This window comes from Plecotus auritus, assembly GCF_963455305.1.
Source record: "Plecotus auritus genome assembly, chromosome: 3".
Taxonomy (NCBI): domain Eukaryota; kingdom Metazoa; phylum Chordata; class Mammalia; order Chiroptera; family Vespertilionidae; genus Plecotus; species Plecotus auritus.
Genome location: NC_137772.1, coordinates 131079647 through 131106758, shown reverse-complemented (window position 1 = coordinate 131106758; position 27112 = coordinate 131079647). Strand labels below are relative to the sequence as shown.

General features: G+C 46.0%; 1 protein-coding gene and 1 pseudogene across 3 annotated transcripts in view; both read right to left on the bottom strand.

The window, feature by feature from the left end:
• The window catches only part of NINJ2 (ninjurin 2), an 88523-nt gene that overhangs the window by 675 nt on the left and 60736 nt on the right, over positions 1 to 27112 (bottom strand). Inside the window, exons 2-3 of one of the 2 annotated variants that reach the window (XM_080660833.1) lie at positions 903 to 1170; positions 203 to 387 (exon numbers count right to left, since the gene is read on the bottom strand). In XM_080660833.1, coding sequence (XP_080516959.1) covers positions 221 to 387; positions 903 to 1170 — 435 coding nt within the window. In that variant the 3' untranslated portion in view covers positions 203 to 220. The remainder of the gene's footprint in view (positions 1 to 202; positions 388 to 902; positions 1171 to 27112) is intronic. The other variant, XM_080660834.1, reaches the window with a different exon arrangement.
• Positions 13790 to 14052, bottom strand: LOC308243314 (small ribosomal subunit protein eS27-like; annotated as a pseudogene). The gene has a single exon. The product of its transcript is annotated as a small ribosomal subunit protein eS27-like (transcript).

Genomic DNA, 27112 nt, shown 5'->3' with positions numbered 1-27112 from the left:
CCTAAACTAGAGGAGAAGAATCATTAACAGCACTGGGGGCCTTTCTGAGTCCCCATCCAACTCTTCTCCATGATTCCCTCCTTGTCGCAGATCTACCTTCTCCTTTTGCGTGGCAAGGATTTTTCTTACCCTAAACCCCCAGAGGTGAGAAAAGGGCTGCCGGGGGAGCCATTGGGCCTGAGGACCTCCCAGCTTCCCTCACCTGGGTTCCAAGCTGAATTCAGAGAGGATTCCTTGAGGTCCTGGCAGCCAGGAACTCTGTCTTATGTGCCCCGAAAGCTGTAATGAAGATATTGATGACAACAGTGATGAAGACCAAGATGGTGGCAGCATTGTTGAGCTGGTTTAATTGCCACTGCTTTTCTACCTCATTCAGGTTCAGCCGTGCTGTGGAGAAGTGGAGAGTGAGAGGTAAAAGTCAGGGGCTACAGTCTGAAGCTTCCCTCACAAAACCCACTAGAATTCAGAGAAAGTCTGGCAGCTCAGATCCATGTGGCAGAAGTCAAGGGAGGTGGTGTCATTGCACTGGACACCTCTTCTCTCACTGATCAGTGTGTGGGCATCCATGTGGTGCTTCATAGAATCGGGGTTTGGGAACTTACACTGAATCTTCTGAGTGGGGTGCATGCTCACACAGGTGATATGGGACTCTGCTACAAGTTAGTGAGGGCATCGTTCAGCGGTATTGTGGAGTGGCCACTGTATGGAACACCAAGAGATAGGGCGGGGTGCTTCTCATCACTCTGTAGGTGTCACTTGGGCATTTGTAGGTGCAGAGGGCTTACACCAGGTTCGTGTATGGCTGAGAAGTAGGCATGTACAAAGCAGGGTGGTACAGGGAGACACTTGGGGCTCATCTTCCCACTAGGGGGCACCGGGGCCAACTCCAGGCCTGGGCTCACCAATGACCACAAGGAGGATTCCGATGACGACCTGCAGGAGCAGAGAGATGCTGATGAGAGTGATGAGGGTAGCATAGTATTGAGAGGACGGCCCCTGCTCCAGCACCGTTTTCAGCCGCATGGCATTGGACATGAAGAGAGCCACGTCCAGCATGCTCTCTGCCACGCTCTTCTTGGTGGCATAATGGTTCAGGTTGATGGGCTGGCTCCTCCTGGGGTTGGGGTTCCCAGGCTGTAAGGGAGAAAGCACAGGCTTACCTGGGAGGCTCTAGAAGGGAAAGAAGAGAGAGTTATTAAAACTCTCTCCTAACCAGGTGAGGGCAGGTAACACCCTCCTGAGTTTTATGGCCTGAAAGACATCATGTTATGTTAGGTTGTAATTTATATTTCACAGTGGGTAGGGTCGCCCTTCCGTCACACCTTCACACATTCATCTGAACGAAGCAGGAGGAGTCTCAGCTGCTCCTAAAATGTACCTTACTCATTTTATGCTGTTTTACCTGGGCCAGGCCTGGCCTAGGGCCTCTCTGTTTTCCTTTGAGAGCAACGCCTCTCAGAAGACAATAGCAGGAGGCTTGGGTGCAATAGGAAAGGCAGGGTGCACAGCTTAGCAAAAGGATCCAGAGCTGAGTTCCGATCCCACTCAGCCCTTGGCACTGGGCCACGGCTGTGCTCAGGCACTCTCGCTGGCTGTCAAACACAGGCCCAAATCAAAACACATCTGTATGTGTGCATGTATGTATGCTAAAAGCTCTTTACTTTTTAATGTTCTGGCTAGGATTCATTGACATATAATTTACATTTGATTTGATTTTGAAATATAAAATAAAGCTCTTGTCCTCAAGAAGTCACGAACGCCAAAAGATGGAGTTACAATGCAGGCACATGGGTTGGACGTCTGGGCTGAGCCAGGAAATCCAGACCGGGTGCTGTAGGCACTCTGCCGTCACTCAGGAGAGCTTGGGGGCATGCTAGGGAGATTTATTTGGGAGTGGTGCTTGGGATGATTGGCCGAGTAGGGTCCAGAAGCAGGAGACCTGTTGAAAGGTATGGTATTGATTTAGGGTCAGGGTGACAAGGAACTGAACCCGAGTGGTGGTGAGGAGAGAAAGGAAGGACTTTGAGAGATGTTACAGCCTGGGGCAGGGAGCTACCTCAGCAGGTGACCGCAGCAGGATCGCTGTTGAGTGGGTGGGTGGATGGATGGATGGAATGGGTATCCAAGGGTTCTGGATGCTCCTGGATGCTGGGCTTGTTCCGTTAGTGCCAGGGGTGCCAAGGCCAATAGCCCACAATAACACCACGGCTAAAACCTGTGGTCCTAGCCCATTTGGCAATGGTTCATTCTGGGTTCAAAGGACATATTAAGTGAGAGTCTGGGGAGCAGCCCAGCTCTCTCCACAATTCAAAGTGCTTCTGCCTGAAAGCCGGCTTCCCCACTTGGCTATGCCCACTACTCGCCCTGTTCCACCATTCAGTTTGCCCAGTAGCTACAAGCTTTGCACTTTTTCCTTTTTCCGAACCCAGCTCTCATTCAGGATCTGATAAACTGTGAAATTACTGTGAAAGCTTCAAGGGAGAAAACCCCTTCTCTGAAGTGTTGTATATTAAAGTGGACAAAACATTAAGTTCAAATAGTGTGTGAGGGGGTGGGTACTTGGGGACACAGAGATGTCCCCAAGCCTCAACAAAAAATATTGCCATTTGTAAGTTTTATGAGAACGTCTAGGCTTTTGTTATTAAGTTGATCTTAGAGCCTCATCCTTTCTGCTCCAATTTAGGGCCTGCTTTTATTTTTATTTGTGCCAGTTCAGGATTGCTGCAGCTATGGTGGTGGGAGGCTCTGCAGGGTGCCCTCCACCCCACAAGCTCCTGGAGGCACCAGTTCTCCACAGTGTCCACATGGTGTCGCGCTGCCTCCAAAGAAGTGACTTGGGCACCCAGGCTGCCCTGGTGGTGGTGGTGTTTCTCCTCCCCAGGACTCCACTGACAGCCAGGCTCCTGTGAAACCTAGACTTCCTGGAGGCCCAAGACAGAGAGCCTAGTTCACAAGTCTGGATAGGCCAACCTAAAGCCCATCAAATGGGTGTCCAATGAGTTCAAGGATAAACCAGTACTGTGATGGGGCCAGGACTGGGTGGGGAACCAGCACTACCTGCCTTGGGACTGTGAGATCCTGGAAAAAGTTGCTTTGAAAGGGAGGGAAAGTTTTCTTAATCCTTCTTGGTCAGTTTAGGTGCAGTCCTTCCCTGAGGCAGAGGGCTTACTGAAATGACCTGAGGGTCCTCTTTTATAGCCTGAGAATTCGATTGGATGAACCCCCAAATCCCACAAGGTGCCACCCTTTTTTACCCATTTCACAGAAATTAGGAGCAACCCAACAAGAATTCGGTAGAGGATGGCAGGCCCGGTGATGGGCACGGTGGCCCCCTCTCCTGCTTCTAGGAGCTGGCCCTTTAAGGCTTAGGCCCAGGCAGCCTGGAACAAAGGCCCGGGAATGTGGGCTGGGCCAGCTAGTGGAGCCACCCAGCCTGAGTCATTGGTATTTCACGGGACTATGAATCGCTGCCTCGCCTGCTCCCTCCCCTGGCCCCTGCCCTCTCCCAGGGCTGAGGGGCAGCTCTGGAGGTGCCCAAGGCTGCCTGAAGCAGCCTGCAGGGCCAATCTGACAGAGCTTGCTGGGACCTCTCCTCCCCTCAAACCCACTTGCTCTGCCCTAGCTCCCGGCCCCTTTCTTCTGGTTCCTCAGAGCAGGGGCTGGAGGGACAAGGACTTCTTTCTGGCTTCTGGGCCCAGATCTGCCTCTGGGCTTGGCACTTTCGGCCCCAGTTTCCACATCTATAAAACAGGGGGGGAAACCCCATCTCTGGAGGGGTGGAGGCTATAGAAAAACTGATGAGACTTTGATCTTCCTCAAAAGGAAAGACAGAACTGCAAGCTCTTCTAATTTTTTTTAGTCTCTCAATGCATCTTATTCCATTCCACTGCACCCAACCCTTGTAGTGGAGGACAGCAGGTAGACACCAGAGACTCCAGAGTCCCTATTCCAGAAAGCAACCTATTCAAATCCTGCCAACCAATGAATGACACCTGAACACCGAGGGGAGATTTTGGTTGATATGAACTTGGAGCAGGGGCGGGTGTGGGGAGGTGGGAGTAGATCCAGAGTTCCTTTCTGGAGCACATGGAGGTTCTGGGCAAGAAGAGGCCTTGGGTTTGGTGAGGGGGGTAGGGTCATGCAAGGGGGTTGGGGACACGACAGACACCCTCCACCCGGTTTCCATTCTGCCTTACTCCCCAGCACCACCTTTTTCCTCCCTCTGGTTCCAGCTCAGACTTCCCTGGGTAACAGCTCTCCTGCCAAGTCCCTGCTCCCCAGGTTGGTGTGGATTCCAGCTCTTGAAGTCATGGATTGCTCCATTGCTCATTCTTTATCTCTTAATCCTTGATGGCCTATATTATTTTTGTTTCTTTACAAAACTTGTTGGCTAGGAAAGGAATGTCTCTTTTAACAGAAAAGTAAACAAATTTTTCATTGTTTATTGACATTATGGGGACCACAAGCTCTGAGATATCATTCTGCATTTCTTGGAAACAAGATTTCAAAGGGGTAACTGTCCCACCAGAAGGCCGTGGGAACCACTGCTCAAAGTGTTTAGGACCTGGAGCCTATGGCCACAGTGAGTGAGTGCCCAGTGCGAAAGGAGCTGCCGGGAGGTGGGAGTTTGTGGCAGCCAGGAGAGTACAACAGAAGGCACTCTGGGCCCAGGTTCAAATCCTGGTTCTGCTACAGAGTAGATGCATGAGCAAGCCTGGTCCCATCACTGGGCTCCTTATCTGTGAGACAGGGTGGGTGGGTGGGGCAGGGCAGGGTAAGTCATTTCTTGGGTCCTTCTAACAAAGAGTGATGTAGGGGTGAGGAAGCCCCTCCTCCGAGTGGAGAATTATCAGGGCCTGAGAGTATTTCCCTGAAAGAGGCAAAGGTCAGACATCTGTAGAGCCAGAGGGGCAGATCCTGTGAGTCACATTGCTCCAGGGCATTAGTGACCCACTAATGTGTCATTCTTATCAGCCCCAAGAAAAGCCATATGGCAGTCTCCCTGTGTTTAAATTCAAACTCAAGGCTATGAACAAAATAAGCTTGGGGAAGTGGCCTCTTGACCCTTCTGTTGGTCTCAGAATGACTGACAATCCATAAAGCCAGGTCTCACCTGAAAAAGAGATGGTGATGAGCCAGAGCTTTGGCTGGCTGGTTTTCCATAAAGGGAGGGTAGGTCCCAGCCCAGGAAGAGTATTGGTTTTGGTAACTTATTCTGCCAATTTGTTTTTAATTAGGTGCCCGAGATCCCTGATCCTCTGTCAGAATTAAGTTTGAAAGGGTACCTGGGTCTGTCATACTGTGCACACACACAGTAGGCTCATAGTACACTGGGAATGATAGTAGTTCCCACTTACGGAGTACATACCTTGTGCCTGGTATAAGGTTAAACACGGGACATGAGCCATTGAATCTAGTCCTCACATCAGCCCTGTGAAGTCAGTGTGGGCTCATGATAATAATAGTTGTAAAAGCAGAGGCTCAGAGAGCCTAAGTAACTTGCCCAAGTTCACACAGCACAGTTTTTACCTCAATTCTCTGTGTGCCAGAGCCTGTAATTTTAACCCCTACTCTGTTTCCTCCCAGAAGTTGAAGACATACTTCCTGGCTCCAAGGAGTTTAGGATCTAAAGAGAAAAATGTAAAGATGAACCCTGGCCAGTGTGCTCAGTGGTTAGAGCACAGGCCAGGGAACCAAAGGGTCTGGGATTTGATTCCAGGTCAGGGTCATGTGCCTGAGTTGCGGGTTCATTACCCTGTCCAGTCAGGGGCCCGGGAGGCAACCAACCGATGTATTTCCCTCACATTGATGTTTCTCTCTCTCTCTCCGTCCCTCCCTCCCTTCCACTCTATCTACAAAAGCAATGGAGGAATGTACTTGGGTGAGGATTAACAAAAAATAAAATGAAATAAAAATCTAAAGATGAAAGAAGACAATTAAATAGGCCCATACAGGTACATATATACACTTGCTAAGAGGAAGTATAACACCTCTACCTGAGTGGGGCTTGCATTAGGTTTTCCTGAATTTGCAGTGGGGTTGTGTTCTTGAGCCCCGGCACCTCTGTGGCAGAAAGGGCACTATACCCAGAGTCAAAGGCCTAGGTTCAAACTGGTAGGAAGCAACCTGGGAGAACAGAGTTGAGACAAGGAAAAGTTTTACCGTATCTTTTGAATTCTGAACCATGTGAATGTTTGAACTATCTAAAAAATATAAATTTAAAACAAGAAATGTGCACTCCCAAAAGGCCAATGGTTAAAATAAATCAGAAGCTATAACTTCATCTTACCCAGGCCTTACCTTCTCTATCTGTGAACTGGGAATAATATCTGCTCTGTTTAGCACAAAGTGCTGTTAAAGAGATCAATGAGATAATGTGGGTGAAAGTATTTAAACAAATATGAAAGAAAAATCTCTTCCACTTGGGATTATACTCCCACCTGTGGGCCTAGGGGCATTTTAGATAACAGGTTCTGATTCAGGGCTTGTCCCAGCCTAAATTTCGAAGGCACCTTTTGTCTTCTCAGCAACCCCCATGGTCTTTGAAATGTCTCTTCTCTACTCCATTAGGCACCCTCTCTTCTTATCTCTGTGAGTCTCCACTTGAAGCTGCACCAGGCTTATGTCTCAGAGAGGAAATTCTCAGACAAGCCCACCTACCCTGGGTCTCCGCGCTCTCTGCCGTGACTGGGCATTGCAGATGCTCCCAGCGGCCTCCACCCACCTCTCTAGCTTGGATCCTGCTCCTCCTCCCACGGGGGATGAGGCAGAAGACTAACCCTCCTCAGGGCTCTGCTTGTGCCAGGCTCCCTGATGCTCAGCTGTACTGGATCACACCAGATTACTCACTGTTCCCTAACCACCCCACCCTTTGCTCCAGGACTTAAGGCCTCTCTTCTCCATGCTACCCCAGCCCAGGAAGCCTCCCTCCCTTCTAGTCCCTGTCCCCATTACCCTCCACCTAGGCCCTGTGCAAAGGCTGCCCTCTGTGCTGGCCTGGGCCTTGTTTAGACCTCTCTAGATGGCCATCACTGCCTACATTACTGCAGGGACTCCATCTGCCATATCCCCAGGTCCCACAGTGCTTCGCTCAGTGACTTGCCACATTAAATACATGATAAACGATTGCCTTTTTAATTTGAGTTACTTCAAAGAGATTTTTCAAAAATCTTAAGTGTCTTTAAGGATGGGATTCCAGGCACAATGGCTTCTGGGTGAGGGGAGTTGGATTTGGACAGTGAATCTTTGCCTTTAAAATAAAAGCCTGTGGCCCAGAGACAGCCCTTTCTCCCTCGTATCCTGCCTCTGGGAATGAATGACTCAGGCTGGAAGCTGTCCCTGGTCTTCAGGCCAAAACCTGCAAAGGCCCAGACCCTTGAGGCCTGTGTCTGGGGCAAGTGCTCTGATTGCATCCTCCCAGTGCCAAGACAGTGAATCTTGCCCTTAAAAATCAGCAGTCTCTAATCCACCTTGGGTGGGGTGTCTTTTGCATGCTATTCTGATTATAACACCAACCCGGCCCGGAAATGTCCTCCAAGCCCTGGGCACAGTCTTGCTGTGAGGCTCCAGCCCTTGCCCCAGGCTGCAAACCCAGGCTTCACAGCTGCAGCACTGACAGGGCACGTGGGAGCAGCCTCCCTCTGGGAAAGTCTGCAGTGCCTCCGTCGTCCACTAGGGGACCTTCCAGAAAACAGCTCTGAGGGCCCTGGGTGAGCTCAACCTGCCAGGGGACAGGAACCCAAGTGCTTGGATCCATTTATGAATCCATGAGGTCGACAGGGTTTTGCTCTAACATAAGGGGGCTACATATAAACGGAAACAGGGTGTGCAGAAAAGACGGGAAGGTTTAGGGATTGCGATAGGAAACCCATGGGACCTGCTTGCTCTTCCTTAGGAAGCATTTCCACCTCCCCTGCAAGAGGTCACCATGTCAGTGGCTTTCAGGAAACACTCATTTGTTAGGGTCCAAAGTTAATCATGGGTTTGTTACATAGAAATTTCCAAAGAATTTTTCTGCTCTCTCCCAATACACACCTTAAACAAGAGTACTTTCTGAATTAGCACCTTGCTCCTGGGTGTCTTTGCTCTAGGCCCCACTTTGGGGCTCCCAGTGCATTCACCAAGCCCACTCAGATCATCTCTGCTCATTGTAATCTGAGTCATCTTTCAAGGGCCAACAAATTTGAGCTAAAATTTAAAAAATAGAACATACATAAAGATAATGCTGTACGCCGGCCCACTGCCCCATGAACTGAGTACTAATAGCCCCATTTTACCAGCGAAGACACTGAGTTTCAAAGAGATTACCTGCCCAAAGTCACCAGATACCAAGGGGTGGTCCCAGTGTCAAAATCCTAAACCTATATCTTTCTTCTGTATACCAATAGTTCTTAAATTGTGGTCCCAGAAGCAGCAGCAGCAACGGCATCACCAGGGAACTTAGTAGAAATGCAAATTCTCAGGTTCCACCCTAGACCTATTGATTTAGAAATGGGTGGAACCTAGCCATCCGTGTTTTAACGAGCCCTCCATGTGATTCTGATGCAAGCTCAAGTTTGAGGGCCATTGGTCTTCTACACCATCCTGCCAAACTGCTTACTATCTTCTAAGCTCAGTGCTAGACACATTCATATGGATTTTGTCATTGAATTCTTTTAACGACACCTACTTTACAGATGAGAAAATCGAGGCAAAAAAAAAAAATCAGTAGTTTTGCCCAGGATCACCTAGCTGTTAAGTATTAGAGCTGTGGTTTGAACCCAGGCAGGCTCTGGAGCCTGCGTCCTTAACCACACTGCCATTCAGTCCCTGGAAGCACAGGCTGTGTAAACGCACAGGTGGACACCAGTCGGCACAGGTGGACACCAGTCGGAAGTATGTTTAGCTAACCGACCTAGAGCTTTCTGCTGAACAGTTTTAGTGTTTTGCACCAGCCGCCAGCCTGCTCCAGCAGCTCATCTCCCCAGTGCCTATGGCTGCCCAGCTGCTGATCACGGGCCTGTTTATAAGGGTCTGATACATTTATTTTAGATCTTCCTCATGTCTTTACTCAGAAACATTTACTGAGTCTTTTTTTATTCTATAGAACCTTAGATTTTGTGATGAAACCCAAATCCAGATAGGAGGCCTAAACACATAGGGAAGTAAAAATGACTTTCAGAACAAATAATCATAACACAAAATATCAACATTCTACATAATGGTGTGTATGAGTTTCATATGTCCCCACTAGATTATACGTCTCCAAAAGGCAAGAATTATTTCCTTGGAATTTCAGACAATTAGAATAAGAAGCCAAGGGCAAGTGCCGGGGGGTAGGGGAGGCCTGGGGGAGGTCAGTGGGGGGGGGGGTGGGAAGGAGACATATATACTACTATTTATAATACCTTAAACAATAAAATTAAATTAAATTTAAAAAAGAATAAGAAGCAGTAAGAACTATTTCTATAATCTCTGGCTACAGTCCAGGTGAGGAGACCTCATGAAATAGTTCCTATCACACTGAGATGGGAAAAAGGGAAGGTGGTGAATTTCCCACTCCACCCAGCCCTGTGGAGAGCCTGCCAAGATTCCTACTCAGTTCAGTTCAACAAATACGTTTTTAGTTCCTATCGTGTGCTACACATTTAAGGTACAACAAAGATCCCTGCCTTCCCTATATCCCTGATCCCATAACCCCCTAAAATGACAGGCTTAGCAGAGAACAAAGTGTATAAAGGGGGAAACCAGGAGATAAAAAGGCCTTTTCAATCCTACCCTGGTAGATAAACTTCACAGGAACAAAGACATTATCTGTCCTGTTCACTGCCAAATCCCAGAGCCTGGCACCTAGCCTGGCATGCTGAATGAATGAATGAATGATGTATTTGTCACCCCCTGTATTTATTCAGAAAGGGCTTAAGAGGCAGGACCATGGTGAGCTGTGCTCCGTTGTCCTCTTATATGGAACCTTCTGGGGGTGCCAGTAAATGGCTGTCTTACATGGGCATGTGAACTCCCAACTCCCCTCAGTACTTCAGCACAGCATTAGTGTGTGTGTGTGTGTGTGTGTGTGTGTGTGTGTGTGTGTGTGTATGTACTTCCTGTGGTTGGTAGTGTCTGGGTCCTGGCATAGATGAGACAGGCTGTAGATGAGGAAGAGAAACTGCTACTCTCATTGGAAGAAGCCCAGCTGCAGCTCCAGGGGCAGGTGAAATCAAGATAGAGAGGAGTCTCCAGATCAAAGCCAGGGGGGAAACAGCCCCCAAGGGTTGGCCAGCTCCACGGCAGATGTCCCCTGCTGGCTTTAGTCAGTCCAGTGAGGCCTGGGCTCAGAAGCAGCCAGGATTGCCCACAGCCCCAGCCCGAGGAGTCTCCTATTCTCCCTGTCCTGGCCCAGCAGATCCTGCCTGGTTCTCACACCCGCTCTCCCGCCCTTCCTCAGGACTTAAAAGCCGCAGTGAAGTGCAGAATCCCACGTTCTCCCAGCCCCAACGCCTGCACTCTGAGCAGCAGCTCTGATGTTGAATGGCTGGCATTGCGCTTGGAGTGAAGGGGACTGAACTGAGTCTGGCTCCCACTTCTGCTCTCAGGGCCTCTGGTCATGCAGCCTCTGTGCTTCTCAGCTTCCTCTTTTGTAAAATGGGAGGATACCATCCCTCCCCCCTCACTGCCAGAAGCTAATGTATGGTCTGGTCCAGTGGTCGGCAAACTCATTAGTCAACAGAGCCAAATATCAACAGTTCAACCATTGAAATTTCTTTTGAGAGCCAAATTTTTTAAACTTAAACTTCTTCTAACGCCACTTCTTCAAAATAGACTCGCCCAGGCCGTGGTATTTTGTGGAAGAGCCACACTCAAGGGGCCAAAGAGCCGCATGTGGCTCGCAAGCCGCGGTTTGACGACCACTGGTCTGGTCCATACACACAAAGGGATGCCAAACTCTCAAGAAAGCAATCCACAGCGAATTGCTGCTGAACATGTCTGACAGCCCACACTCAGAATTCTTCCAGATTTATAGCCTCTTTTATTCAGTATTTACCATGTGCCAGCACCAGGGGAACTGCAGGGTCAGAGAGATTAAATAACTTGCCTGAGGACATACAGCCAGTGACAGGGGACTCAGTATTTGAACCCAGGTCTGTCTGAGGCCAGCGCACAAACTCTTAACCACTGTGCTGTTTTGCAAGCCCCTGTTTAGCTCTTGTTTTTTAACCTCTTCCTGAGAGGTCAGAGCCCTGAGGAAATCCTTCCTCTTGCCTAACACAATACCTGACCAGAAAGGCAGGCAGACTAGTCCTGCCTCGGCCGCTGGCCCCAAATCAGACTGGATGCACCTTTTCTACAGCCCGGGCAATGCCCCGGGGCAACAAAGCACTTGCTGGTCACTGCTGTGACCTTACTCCCTTTCTAAAAATACAAAGAGCATGAGCCCTCCAAAACCTCCACACAGATATCCAGTTGCTCTCTGGGGCCAGCCAGGTCCTGCCATCTGGCAGCGGCGCCCTCTGGGCCCCCTGCCTGACAGCTGACCCCTGTTGTCCCTGTGACTATTTACTACAAGGCAAAGTCCAGTTCTGCAGAGGTGGGAACTCCTGAGCGGCCCAGCCCGGCCTCACCCATGGCAAACTATGGGACCCCCTAAGCCCAATCAGAGCAGATACTTTTTTGCTGAGCTTCATTCCTACAGCCATAAAATGCAGGCCTCCATCTTTCCAGCTCTTTGGAGTTTGGGCAGCAGCCTGGTTCAGGTGTATGGACACTCAGTTCCAGCACTACCCCCAATAGCTGTGTAACCTGGGACCTCTAATAGCCACCTAGTCAAATGGGAATAATATTACAAAAGCAGTGGTGGTATTATCCTACTTTTAAAGATATATATATATTTATGTACATAGATAAATCTGATATGATATGGACTAAAGTATTGTCATCTCTAGGCATTAGGATCTGAAGTATTTTTTTCCTTTTTGCTTTATCTGTATTTTCTAATTTTTCCTCAATGATCATGTGCAGTAAAAAAAAAATATATATATATATATATGATGTTGGCCCTGGCTGGTGTGGCTCAGTTGGTTAGAGTGTCATCCTATACACGTAAAGGTGGCGGATTGGATTCCTGGTCAGGGTTGCAGGTTTGATCCTCGGTCAGGGACATACGGGAGGTAACTGATTGATGTTTTTCTCTCATGTCAATGTCTCTCTCTCTCTCTCTCTCTCTCTCTCTAAAAAATCAATAAAAAACATATCCTTGGGTGAGGATTAAAAAAAAAGGGAAAAGAAAAATGTTAAAAACAACAGCCACATAATTGTTACTTAAGATTTGTCTTGCCAAAACCAGTTTGGCTCAGTGGATAGAGCGTCGGCCTGCGGACTGAAGGGTCCCGGGTTCGATTCCGGTCAAGGGCATGTACCTTGGTTGCGGGCACATCCCCAGTGGGGGGTGTGCAGGAGGCAGCTGATCGATGTTTCTCTCTCATCGATGTTTCTAGCTCTCTATCCCTCTCCCTTCCTCTCTGTAAAATATCAATAAAATATATTTTAAAAAAAAAAGATTTGTCTTGACTTAGAGGACAGTTTGAGAATAATGTTTATGAAAGTGGCTTGCAAACTTTATTTATTTATTTATTTATTTAGTTAGTTAGTTAGTTAAAGTGCTTTGCAAGGCAAGTGTCAGGGATTCTTTTTTTTTTTTTTAAATATATTTTTTTTAATTGATATTTCGCAGAGAGGAAGGGAGAGGGATAGAAAGCTAGAAACATCGATGAGAGAGAAACATCGATCAGCTGCCTCCTGCACACCCCCCACTGGGGATGTGCCCGCAACCAAGGTACATGCCCTTGACCGGAATCGAACCCGGGACCTTTCAGTCCGCAGGCCGATGCTCTATCCACTGAGCCAAACCGGTTTCGGCAGGGATTCTTAATATAACTTTTCCCGAGGGCATTTTGGAACCACAGGATGGCTAGCAACAGTCTCCTTCCCGCTCCACACCAGGAAACCCTGTAGTTCAGAAGCACCACCCTGGACCTCGCCAGTTCCATCCTCACTGTGCAGGAAGAGGAGAGCGTGATCATCCATGTGATGCCTCGGCTGAGGCAGGGGCATGGCCATGTGGTGTAACAACCTGGCCTGCTCTGTGGATGACTCAGCAGCACTGATTGAATACCCACTGTGTGCAGTGCCCTGGACTGTGTTCTGAAAAGATAGCTCTGTTTGCTTTTCAGTCAGTCAACAAATATTTAATGAGCAATTATCTACTTTAGGCAAGTCAGAGCACAGAGGGCATGGCACAGAGGTGATGATTTAGACAGGGAGGTTGTGATGAACTGCAGGAAGGGACGGGTGCCATGTGAGATAAACAAAGGAAGTGGGAAAGCAGGACACCATCTGGGAAGCTTAGTGAGACCTCATGGGCATCAATGACATCTCAGCTGGATCTTGAAGGACAAGAAGATTTCTTCAGAATCACAGAGTCCCTGCCTTGAGAACCAATACCCTAGTGGGAGAGACTGGCAAAAAGTTTCCAAATGGGTACTAATGTAACCCACAGTGATTTGCAGGGCCCAGTACAAAATGAACATGTGGGGCCCCGAGCTCAAAATTATTAAGAATTTCAGATGGCCACATCAGAGCATTAAACCAAGCAGGGACCGTTCTCAGTGCGGGGCCTGTCGGAACAGGCCCTGGGAAGCCAGCTCAGGCAACCAGGAAGTGCAGGAGGAAAGTATTAAAATTTCTTTCTCTCTTTTTTTAAATCCAAAATGTGTTTATTGGGATGGTTTCCCACTCATCTTGATTCGAGGTGCTTTTAGTGCTGCTTCCTTCGGAAGGAGCATTCTTCTGTTAGTCCTGCTTTTCCTCCTGTGGCTGACAGAGACCAGTGGAGCAACCAGCACACAAAGCTACTGTGTGTGCATGGCTAACGACGGAGGTGACTTTCTAGCATCCTGGGCATTTCACAGCCATGAAATAGGAATTGGGGCTCTGCACCAGGCGCTTCTCCCAGTGTTTCCTCTTCTCCTTTTCTGGAGAGGGATGCAGGAGAGCCTTAGCGAGAGGCGTATTGGCATGGGGAGGTCGTCACCACTGGAAAGTTAGGATTTCTTGTTGCCAAGAGGCCCCCAGGCCTTGGGAAACCCAGTGGCTGTGTCACTGTTCGCATCTTGGGTTCGTATCTTGACCTCCAGAAGGTGAGATAACCTGGCCAGATGCTGTACTTTACGTTTTTATTTATTTATTTTGTTTTCATCTTTATTGTTGAAAGTATTACATATGTCTCCCCCCCACACACCCCCGTCATTGACTTCTTCTAGCCCACCCCCACCCCAGGCCCTAGTCCTTCACCACCCCATTATCTGTGTCCATGGATTATGCATATATGCATACAAGTTCTTTGGTTGATCTCTTCTCACCCACCCACCCTCCCCTGCCTTCCCTCTGCAGATTCTGGACTTAACTATTCCCTTTTGCAGCCAGTAGAGTGTTCTGCCTCCAGGACCCTGCTCACTTGGAGAATGCTGTTCATTGGGCTCTAGTCGTGTGGAAAGGAGTGGCATACCCTTCCCACCTCTAAACCTTTAACTCTTACTTGTGAACAGATGGTAGAGTTGCCAGGGATGGAGACAGGTCTTGCCAATATCTGGGAAAAACAAGGCCAAAGAGATGCAGTAGGTACCAGGGGGCAATTTCTAATTCTGCTACTAACAACTTGTCAGGGTAGGAGGCCCAGTCCTTCCGATAGAGTTATCTTTGTCAGGGTGAAAGAGTATTGGAGTAGAGTCCTGACATGAGTCAACAAAAAGAGTAGGGCCTACTGCACAAGAAGGTGGGATCCAACAGGAAGCTGTACCCTCTGCAGGAAGCAGACTCAGGAGGAGCCGGGGAGTGAGTTCAGGCTGAACCCACAGTGAAGCCCTAGGCAGGAACCACTTCAGTGATACATTAACTGCAAAATTGTCCCGAGGGTGTCAGATCTTTCAGTTGTACAAGACAGAATGTTTGTGTGTGTGTACTCTTCTAGAATTTGCACAGCTACCTAAGGACAGAAGCTGAGGCTGCATATTAAGGATGAGCAACTTGAGCCCCTGAGGGGCTTACAGCTATCTGACTAAGTTCTAGAACTGAATGAGAAGTCTTAGTCTGATGCCCTATGATCTGACTTCTGATTACTCTTCATCTCACCACCTCTTTCCAGCACTATGGCCTGTCCTCCCCGCCTCTGTGCCTTCGTGCAGAGGGAGCAAGAGTGCCTGATGCATTGTAGGCAGGTACATATTTGTAAAGTAGTGACTGAACATCCTGTCCCCACTGTTTGGAATGTTCTCTATGGCCTTCCTTGCCATCCGCCCAATAAGCTCTTCCTTCCATCAAGGATGTTATTTTCACCATGAGGCCTTCGATGACGCCTTCCCTCAGATGATTAGTCTGTTGTCTCATTGGACTGTGAACTCCTCCAGTGCAGGATCACTGGTGTGAAGTTGGCACTTACTGACAAGTAGAAGTTGTTTAGTTTATGAAGGGAGGGAATGACCTGTCCAGGCCCACTCTTTATTTCTAAAAATATATATTTTTATTGATTTAAGACAGGAAGGGAGAGAGAGAAAGAGAAACATCAATGGTGAGAGAGAATCATTGATCAGCTGCCTCCTGCATGCCCCCTTCTGGGGATCAAACTGAGACCTCCACGTTCATGGGTTGATGCTCAACCACTGAGCCACACCAGCTGGGCCAGGCCCATTCTTTAGACATGAAACTACAGCTAGCACAGTCCATTTCCCGAACTAGTGAGCCACAAAGGCTACCTTACCTAGTCCCTGCTCATGATGTACACACAGGTAGGTCTCCCTTTTAAAAATACACTGGTGTGTGAACAGCCAACTTAATTTATAGGACAGCAAAAAGGGGGATGGGTGGAGGGAGATCCATATTGCAAATCAATTCCCCACAGATTACTTTAAATAGCACACTTGATTTTTCTAATCTTAAAAGAAAGAAAGCCTTTATAAGCATGACCTGAAATACAGAAGCCATAAAGGATCGATAAATTTGATGGTATGAAAATTAACACTATTTGAATTTATAATAATGATAATAATAGTATATACCCCTATAAGGCTTATTTCATGCCAAATGCTATGCCAAACACTTTATATACACTAACTCATTTCATTCTCTTAATAATCCCATGAGTTAAGTGCTATCCTTTTTTTGATCCTCACCTTAGGATATTTTTTCCATTGATTTTTAGAGAGAGAGTGGAAGGGAAGGAGGAGAGGGAGAGGGAGAGAGAGAGAAACATTGATGTGAGAGAGACACACCTCCTGTACCCACCCGGACCAGGGCCTGGGATTGAACCTGCAACCAAGGTACATCCCCTTGCCCGGAAATTGAGTCTGCGACCCTTTGGTCTGCAGGCCAACGCTCTAACCACTGAGAAAACTGGCCAGGGAAAAGTGCTGTTTTTATTCCTCAGTTTATAGTTGGGGAACTGGAGGTTGACTAAGCCATGATCATTCATCTAGTGAATTAGAGATGAATCCAGGATTATCAAGTAGTCTGCCTTCAGATACCGTGCTCTAGCCACTTGTTAGGTGGCCACATACCATAAAATGCCAGAAGACAAAAACAAATGAGGAATAAATTGCAACACATAGGACAAAGGACTGATTTCCCTGATATATGTTGAGGTCTTTAAAGTGAGCCCAATAAAAAAATAGAGAATATGTACAAACAAGCCACTGAAGAAGCATCACAAATGGCTATATTGTGTGTGTGTGTGTGTGTGTGTGTGTGTGTTTCCTATTACACTGGCAAAGATTTAATAGCTTGATAATAGTCGATGTTGGTGAAGATTTCCATAAACAAGCATTTTCACTCACTTGGTAGGAATCCTATATAATAAAAGGCTAATATGCAAATAGACTGAACGGCAGAACAACCAGAACAACTGAACAACCAGTCGCTATGACATGCACTGACCACCAGGGTGTGTGTGTGGAACATGGTGGCCGCGGTAGGATAGTAGAGCAGGTGAGAGGGGGTACCAGGCCAAGGCAGGGCACCGGTTGCTATCATCGGGCGAGCCTCTGGTGGTTACTGAAAATTCTTTGCTCCCACGCACTGTGGTCCTGCCTGGTGCTCACACCTGTTGCCAGCGCTGGCCCCACTTGTACCCACAGCTGGCGCTGGTCCTGATCGCTCAGCACCATCAGTGAGTGCAAGTGGTGGCTGCCGACCCTGATCGCCCCTGAGGGCTTCTCCACCTCCCTCTGCTCCTGAGGGGCAATCAGGGCAGCAGTCACCACTTCCACCTGCTGACGGCACCAGCCCTGATCACACTCACTGCTGGCGCCAGCCCCAATTGCTCTGTGCTGTCAGCGGATGTGAGCAGAGCTGGCACTGGCAGTGGGTGGGAGTGGTGTTGGTGGGAGTGGGGCTGCCTGCAGACAGGGGACCAGGGGCTGCAGCAGCAGGGGCCTGGCAGGGGTGTGGAGGATGGGCTGAGACCTGCCCCTGTGCCTACCACAGCCTCGTGGCCCACAGTTCCTTTCAAGGTGCATGAATTCGTGCACTGGGCCTCTAGTGTAAATATAAATTACTATCAAATATCCAAATTTTTACAACATTTTTTGAAGGACAATATAGCAATTATCTATTAAAATTTAAGATATTCTTAACTATTTACCTAATAGGTCCACTTCTGGGAGTTTTCCCCCACTGAAAATGCTCACAAAGTGCATTTTAGCCACACGATGAAATACTCTATGTTTTAAAAAAGAATGCAGTAGATCCCTATGCATAAGATATATAAAGGGAAGATATATGAAATGTATTTAGTGGGAGGAAAAAGTCATTATGAAGATGATATGTTCCTATATTGGTAAAAATTAAACAAAATATTCAGAGTACCTACTTTATATTACTATGCATTATTATAAGCATAGGGCAAAATACTGAAGGAATTTATATCATAATAAGAACTTTCCCTTTCATATATTTTCCCAATTTGAATTTTTGACAACTAACACACCATCCTTTTATAAACTGGAAAAAACATAATAAGGATAAAATTAAGTATATGATAAATAAATAAAGAGCAAACACCCTCCCCTGTTTATTCATTTATTCTGCCAGCATGTATGAGGTTTACCTACTGAGTCCCAGGCACTGATGCTAGATGTTGAGGGTATGAAGACCGATACACAGAGCTCCATCCTCAAGGAACTCCTCTAATGGCAGAAACAGATGGCAAATCTGGTGGGAGCCATCAGGTGTGGAAGGTGCTAGGAGAGAAGTGTGTTCTGGGCTCAGTTCTCCTGGGGCCATTGGGGCAGAATCTTGAAATATGAGCAGATACGGTATCAGCAATCTTAGGAGAAATGCAGTGGGCTCAAAGCTCAGGACCAAAGCAGTTCCTGGATATGGATGGAAGGTACAAGGTTGGAGAAGTGTGGGGGTGGGACTGACCAGAAGGTCTGATAAGACACCTAGACTTTGTGGGAGCAGTAAATGACTGACATCCTTACAACACCATTTTAGAAGGATCGTTACAGAGGCAGCAGAAAAGATGGATTGGAGAGTTAGGAGTCCCAGGGTGACCAACAGCAGGGACAGTAGGTATGGCAATGGGACCGCCCACAGACAGGTAAAGGAAGTAAAACGTCCGGACTTGGTGAATGATTGGATGTTGAGGGTGTGGGAAAGGGAGGGGTAAAGGATGACACCCTGTGTTTTGGGTTGGGTGGCAACCCCTATGGAATCATAGCCTGGAATCTTGCTCTCAGAGTTGCAGCCCCAGTAGAAGTCAGTTAATGAACAACTTCCCAGGAACGCAGCTCTTGTGTAAAGAGGGTACCTTTGGCAATCTTCTGTACATACCTATTTGCCAGTTACAACAGTCTTCCGGGGCCATTGCACCAGGGCCTTTGGAAGCCTGTCAGGGGCAAAAGTCCTCTCTGACTGATGCTCACTGCTGAGCATAACCTGGGACAATATCACTTCTAAGCAGGTGGTGAACAATGCATTATGACCAAATTACAGGGAGACAAGAGAGGGAAAATATCATAGTGAGTGATGCCTCTTTTCAAAATGGGGTGGGGACCTCCATGTTGTCTGGCTCCTATCTCTGGATGTCAGAGGCATTAGCGCCACTCACCTTCCCATGGTTTTAGTGAAACAACAGTGAAGGCAGTTTTAAGCCCTTAGGTTATTGGAGCTCACCCCTTAGCAAGAATCAAGTGGCACTGCCTGCGGCATCACTCCTCACCTCCTGCTTGCTGACAGCACTCTGCTGGGGCAAAAATAGCTGTCACTCTCACAGTGCTCAGCCCCACACATGTCAATAACCTGGGCTTGAGAAACCAAGATGGTGGCATAGGTGAACACCTAAACTGCTGCCTCGCACAACAATTTCAAAACTACAGCTAAAAGACAGAACGGACATCATCCAGAACCACAGGAAAGCTGGCTGAGTGGAAATTCTACAACTAGAAGGAAAGAGAGGGGCACACGGAGACTCAGAGGAGCTGCAAAAGGCTGAGGTATGGAGACACATGAGCGGAGAGGATGGGCGGCTGAGTGCCTGGCTAGCTTTCTCTAGCGGGACAGAGACGGAAGCTCCTGACTGCACTGAACCCCAGTTCCGGGCGAGACCCTGGGGTCCCATACTCATACGGGGGTGGGGGTGGGGGTGGGGGCGCAGTCTGGACTGTCGGGAAAAGAGAGGAGTGCACGGAAACTCAGGGGAGCCGCAAAAGGCAGAGGTCTGGAGATGCACACATGAGTGTGTGCAGAGAGGACTGACTGCTGAGTGTGCCGCTGGCTTTCTCTAGCGGGAAGAAGGCAGAAGCTCCCGACTGCGCTGAACTCCAGTTCCGACTGCACTGAACCCCAGTTTCGGGCGAGACCCTGGGGAGAGTCTGGACTGTCGGGAAAAGAGGAGCGCACGGAAACTCAGGGGAGCTGCGAAAGGCAGAGGTCTGGAGGTGTGCACGTGAGTGCGTGCAGAGAGGACTGACTGCTGAGTGTGCCGCTGGCTTTCTCTAGCGGAAGAAAGACAGATGCTCCTGACTGCGCTGAACTCCAGTTCTGGGCAAGAATCTGGGAATCCAGATTCATTGGGGGAGAAACTGGACTGTCTGGCAGCGGGCGAAACTCAAGGGTGGCTTTCTCTCAGAGGTGCTTGCAGCGATTACCGAGGGACACTGAGACCCAGGGGCCTCATAGGGCAGGGCTGACAGGAAGCTAAGGCTGTCTGCTCAGCCCTGAGACTCCGCCCTATCCAAGCTGAGCACAGAGGCTTTTGCAATTTTGCAAGTCTTGTCTCATAAGGCTGTCTCCAGCACAGAAGTTCTCCCAGCGTAGACACAGCTGATCCTCACAGCCAATTGGCCTGGAGGTCAATTCCTCCCAGAGATATCAACAAAAATCAAGGCTTAACTACAACAAGGCTGAGCACACAGTCCACAAAGGGGTGCACCAAGAGTATCCACCTCAGGTAACTTGGGAAGCTGAGCTACTGGGCCATATAGGACACCTAGCACACAAAGCTACTCTACCAACTCAGGAAAGCAGCAAAAATGCGGAGACAAAGAAACAGATCACAAACGAAAGAAATGGAAGAAAGCAAACGACTGGATATAGAGTTCAAAACCATGGTTATAAGGTTTTTCAAGAATTTCCTAGGAAAGGCCGATAAATTTGGTGAAACCCTCGAGGATATGAAAAAGGACCAACTAGAAATTAAACATACACTGACTGAAATAAAAAATATTATACAGAGACCTAACAGCAGACTAGAGGAATGCAAGAATCAAGTCAAAGATTTGAAATACAAAGAAGCAAAAAACACTCAACCGGAAAAGCAAAAAGAAAAAAGAATTCAAAAATTTGAAGATAGTGTAAGGAGCCTCTGGGACAACTTCAAGCATACCAACATCAGAATTATGGGGGTGCCAGAAGAAGAGAGAGAGCAAGATACTGAAAACCTGTTAGAAGAAATAATGACTGAAAACTTCCCCCACCCGATGAAAGAAATAGACTTACAAGTCCAGGAAGCACACAGAACCCCAAACAAAAGGAATCCAAAGAGGATCACACCAAGACACATCATAATTAAAATGCCAAGGGCAAAAGACAAAGAGAGAATATTAAAAGCAGCAAGAGAAAAACAGTTAGTTACCTACAAGGGAGCACCCATACGATTGTCAGCTGATTTCTCAACAGAAACTCTGCAGGCCAGACGGGAGTGGCAAGAAATATTCAAAGTGATGAACAGCAAGAACCTACAACCAAGATTACTCTACCCAGCAAAGCTATCATTCAGAATTGAAGGTCAGATAAAGAGCTTCACAGATAAGAAAAAGCTAAAGGAGTTCATCAACACCAAACCAGTATTATATGAAATGCTGAAAGGTACTCTTTAAGAAGAGGAGGAAGAAGAAAAAGGTAAAGATAAAAATTATGAACAACAAATACATATCTATCAACAAGTGAATCTAAAAATCAAGTGAATAAAAAATCTGATGAACAGAACAAACTGGTGAATATAATAGAATCAGGGGCATAGAAAGGGAGTGGACTGACAATTCTCAGGGGGAAATGGGTGTGGGGGGTGCGGGAAGAGACTGGACAAATAGCGTACACCTATGGATGAGGACAGTGAGGGGGAGGTAAGGGCAGAGGGTGGGGTGGGAACCAGGTGGAAGGGAGCTATGGGGGGAAAAAAGAGGAGCAATTGTAATAATCTGAACAATAAAGATTTATTAAATTAAAAAAAATAACCTGGGCTACTGGCTCTCTTGACACAAGGTCCTCTCTTTCTCTCAGTTATCACAGGAGTTCGCTGCGGAAGACTGAATGCTGACTGTCTGCTACCTTGGTCAGAGTGCTGGGGCGGTTCTGATTTTAGAAGCCTCTGGAAGGGCAGTGCTATCGGAACTCCATAGAGCTGGTCTTAAAATAGACGCCTCTTAACTGAGCCTTGAATCTCTGGAGGGATGGTGCCTGCTGTGGACAGATGTCACTGAGGGAGCAGTGGGGAGTCACCAGGCTAGCTTCTTTCCCCAGGTCCCTTGGTGTATCTTATCATGTAGCTGGGCTGGGGATGCCGCCAAGCTTTTTGGGAGCTGCCTCTGAAGGCCAAGGGTTTTATCCTGAGATATTTTGTCCTGAGGTATGTGGGGGCAGAGTCTAGGCCGCATTTTCACAGTAAAGCCTTCTGAAAGAGTGAATTGCTTAGTGAGCAGGTGTAGAATATGAAATAACTTGCCATTTTGAGAAAAGAGATCCCTTATTTTTACCAAATCATTCCCTTTCCCCTCCTGCTCTGCTCATCCCTCCAACTGTTCCTTAAACCTAAAGGTCAGGCTATAGCCAAAACCATACTTTGTTTGCATTCCTGGTGAAGTTTCCATTCATCTATAATGGATAAAAATATGGAGTGCCCAGCCAGTGTGGCTCAGTGGGTTGAGTGTCATCTCATGCACCAGGAGGTCGCCAGTTTGATTCCCAGTCAGGGCACATGCCTGGGTTGTGGCTTGATCCCCAGTTGGGGGTGTGGAGGAGGCAGCCAATTGATGTTTCTCTCTCTCTCACCAATGTTTCTATCTCTTTCTCCCTCTCCCTTCCTCTCTCTGAAATCAATAAAATCATATTTTTAAAAATCTACTTAAGTCAGAATGGGGTCAAATCTGGCTTTTCTACTTGCTAGCTTGACAAGCTGAGTTCTCTGAGTGCAAAATGGTAACAGCCCTAACCGGTTTGGCTCAGTGGATGGAGTGTCGGCCTGCAGACTGAAGGGTCCCAGGTTCGATTCCCATCAAGGGCATGTACCTTTGTTTCAGGCACATCCCCGGTAGGAGGTGTGCAGGAGGCAGCTGATTGATGTTTCTCTCTCATTGATGTTTCTAACTCTATCCCTCTCCCTTCCACTCTGTAAAAAGTCAATAAAATATGTTTTTTGAAAAAAGGTAACAGATGACAGTCCCTACTTCACTGATTATTGTGAGAATGAAAAGGAATAATATATGCAAAACAGTGCAGTGCCTGCTACAAAATACAAGGTGGGTACTATCATTGCTGGAGGTATTCAGAACTGAATTTTTCATGTCTTCCCCCCCATTTCTAGAAACTCTATTTTGTCATTTTGTTAATCTTTTTTTATTTTGATAGTCTCTGTTCCTTCTTCATACTCTCAATCTTCTACTTTATTTCTTTAAGCATATTCATAATCCTAAGTCTTTAGAATTCAGTGTGTATTTTATACTATAGCACATCTCAATTCATATACTAATATATAACCTTCTCAATGGTTAAAGAGAAATGTAGTTCTACCAATGCAATAAAGTTGTACTTTAAGAAAAAATATTTTATCTGCTTCCACATTTAAATTTAAATTAATTAAAATTAAATAAAATGAAAAAAAAATTAAATAAAATGGAAACAATCCAAATGCCCATCAACTGGTGAATGCATAAATAAAATGTGATATATTCATACATTGGAATACTATTCGGCAATTAAAAGAAATGAAGTACTGGCACATGCTACAACATGGATGAACCTCATAAACACTATGTTATGAATGTGAAAGAAGCCAGCTGTAAAAGACTACAAACTGGATTGTTGGGCATCAGGACAGGAATTCTAGGGCAGCTTTCTCCTGTACAGTGGTGCTTACAAGGGTAATTGTTCCTGTACTGGTACCTCCCCTGTCGCAGGGCTGACTGGAAGCCATAGCTGAGTCTCAATCACCCTAGAGCACACTATTAGGCCACCCTGGAGATTTCCTGAGACCCTGCACAATACAATTTGCAGCCCCACTCATACTGTTTATAGCAGCTTTTCCATATGAATGGCCTGTCCTGGCTCAGACTTTAGACTTTGCTAAAATCTCTCAAACAAGCTGCAGCTAGTGACAGCATGCCCCAAACCTATCAATAAAAGGCCCAAGACCTGGCTCTAGCACCAGCCTAACTTGCTTCACACCTGGACCTCACCTCCTGCACAGCAACTCTCCCACTGCAGTCATAGCTGATCCCCACAGAGATGCCAACAACAATCTAGGCTCAACTACAAGAGTGTGCACACAGCCCACACAGGGACACACCTAGAGTGCCCAGCTCAAGTGACTATGGAGGCTGAGCCACTGGACCCTACAGGACACCTACTACACAAGGCCACTCTACCAATTCCAAGAGACATAATAGCTCTACCTAATACATAGAAACAAACACAGGGAAGCAGCCAAAATGCAGAGACAAAGAAACATGTCACAAATGAAAGAAATGGAAGCAAGCAAAGAAGTGGCTACAGAGTTCAAAACCATGGTTATTAAACCTCAAGGATATTCATGGGAGCTTTAAGGATCTTAGTGAGAATGTCAAAGACATGAAAAAGGACCAGTCAGAAATTAAGCATACACTAACTGAAATAAGGAACAATTTACAGGGATTCCACATTAGAGTAGAGGATTCTGAGAATCAAATCAATATTTTGGAATATGAGGAAGCAAAAAAGACCCAATCAGAAGCACAAAAAGAAACAAAGAATAAAAAAATATGGTGTAAGGGGTCTCTGGGACAACTTCAAGTGTACCAACATTCACATCATAGGGGTGCCAGAAGGGGAAGAGAGAGAGCAAGATTTTGAAAAACTATTTGAAGAAATAATGACAGAAAACTTCCCCCACCTGGTGAAAGAAATAGTCCAGGAAGCACAGAGAGTCCCAAACAATAGGAACCCAAAGATGCCCACATCAAGACACATCATAATTAAAATTTCAAGGGTTAAAGATAAAGAAACAATCTTAAAAGTGGCAAGAGAAAAGCAGTTAGTTACTTATAAGGGAGCACACGTACAACTGTCAGCTGATTTCTCAACAGAAGTTTTTCAGGCCAGAAGGGAGTGGCAAGAAATATTCAAAGTGATGAATAGCAAGAACCTACAACCAAGAATACTTTACCCAGCAAAGCTCTCATTTAGAATTGAGGGTCAGATAAAGAGCTTCACAAACAAGAAAAAGCTAAAGGAGTTCATCACCACCAAACCAGTATTACATGAAATGTTGAAGGGTATTCTTTAAGAAGAAGAAGAGATAAAAAATATGAACAATAAAGTAGCAATAAATACATATTTATCAACAACTGAATCTAAAAATCAAAATAAACAAACAAGAAATCTAATGAACAAAATAAACTGGTGAATAAAATAGAATCAGAGGCATGGAAGCATGGAACAGACTGATGAATTTCAGAGGGAAGTGGGGAGGGGGAGCAGGAAGAGATTAACCAAAGATCTTACCTATGGACACAGACAGTAGGGTGGTTGCTTCTCTCTCATCAATATTTCTAACTCTCTATTCCTCTCCCTTCCTCTCTGTAAAAAAAATCAATAAAAAAAGAAGAAAAATTTAAAAAGCCCTAACTGGTTTGGCTCAGTGGATAGAGTGTCGGCCTGAGGACAGAAAGGTCCCAGGTTTGATTCCAGTCAAGGGCATGTACCTTGGTTATGGGCATATCCCCAGTAGGAGATGTACAGGAGGCAGCTGATCGATGTTTCTCTCTCATTGATGTTTCTAACTCTCTATTCCTCTCCCTTCCTCTCTGTAAAAAAAATCAATTAAAAAAAAACAGACAGTAGGGTGGTGAAGGGGGTTGGGGCAGGAACTGGGTGAAGGAGGGCAATGGTGGGGGGGAAAGGGAACATCTGTTATACTCTCAACAATAAAAAAAATTTTAAAAAAAGAAGTAAATCTTTGTGATCTTGGGTTAGGCAATTATTTTTTTAGTTATGACAAGAAAAAAATATGTTCTAAAAGAAAACAAATTGATCTTCATTAAAATTAAAAACATTTGTGCTTCAAATGACACCATCAAGAAAGTGAAAAGAAAATTCAGAGAATGAGAGAAAATATTTGCAAAGCATATATCTAATAAGGGTTTAATATAAAAATATATAAATAACTCTTAGAAATAAATAAATAAATAAATAGACAAGAAACCCAATTTAAAATGGTTTATGTCTAAAAAGCTCCATGATCACCCAACAAGCTCATAAGAAAATAGTCAACATAATTAGTCATCATAAGTTGTCCTTGCAAATTGACAACCTACTAGAATAGCTATATTGAAAATGATTGAAAACAAATGTTGAAAATGTGAAGAAAGTGAAGCTCTCACTGCTGATGGCAATGTAAAATGGTGCAACTACTTTGGAAAACAGCTTGGCATTTCTTCAAAAGTTTAAAAATAGAGTTTCCATATGACCTAGGTATTACACTTCTAGATATCTACCCAAGAAAAATGAAAACATGTCCACATGAAAACTTATACATGAATATTTATAGCAGTCTTGTATTCACAGTAGCCATAATAGAATAAACCCAAATGTCCATCAGCTAAAGAATAGATAAATCAAATGTAGCATATCCATACAATGTAATGCTATTCTGCTAAAAAGGAATAGAGTACCTATACATGTATAATATGATGAACCTTGAGAACATTATGCTAAGTGAAAGAAGACAGATACAAAAGTCTACATATTATATAATTCTATTTACATGAAATGTCTAGAATAGGTAAATTGATAGAAATAGAACATAGTGATTGACAGGGACTAGGAGGAGGGAAGAATGGGAAGTAATACAATAAACCATTTTCTATAAATGTAATCAAGAAAAAAGAAAATATGAATAAAAAAAGTAAAACTGATAAAGATGTTATAAATATAATAGAAGAAATTTTTTTAAAAATGGAAAAATAGTTGACCTGGCTCAGTTGGTTAGAGGTTGTCCTGATACACCAAGTTTGTGGGTTTGATTCCCCCCATGAGGGCACCTACAAGAATCAACCAATGAAGGCATAAATAAAGCAGGCCAACAAATTGATGCCTCTGTCTCTCCCTCCCTTCTTCTCTCTCTCTAAAAAAAAAAAAAAAAGAAAAAAAATCAATAAAAAGATTACAGATTTTTCTAAACATTAAAAACTGGCAAGAGGGGATGCTGAGCTCACCCTATGCCAAAATCAAGTGAATGGCTGTATTTAGAGCAATTTATTCTGAGAAACAATTGAATAGTTTTTGCACAACGAACAAGAAAGAGACTGAATAGAGAATGTTGGGGGACCATGAG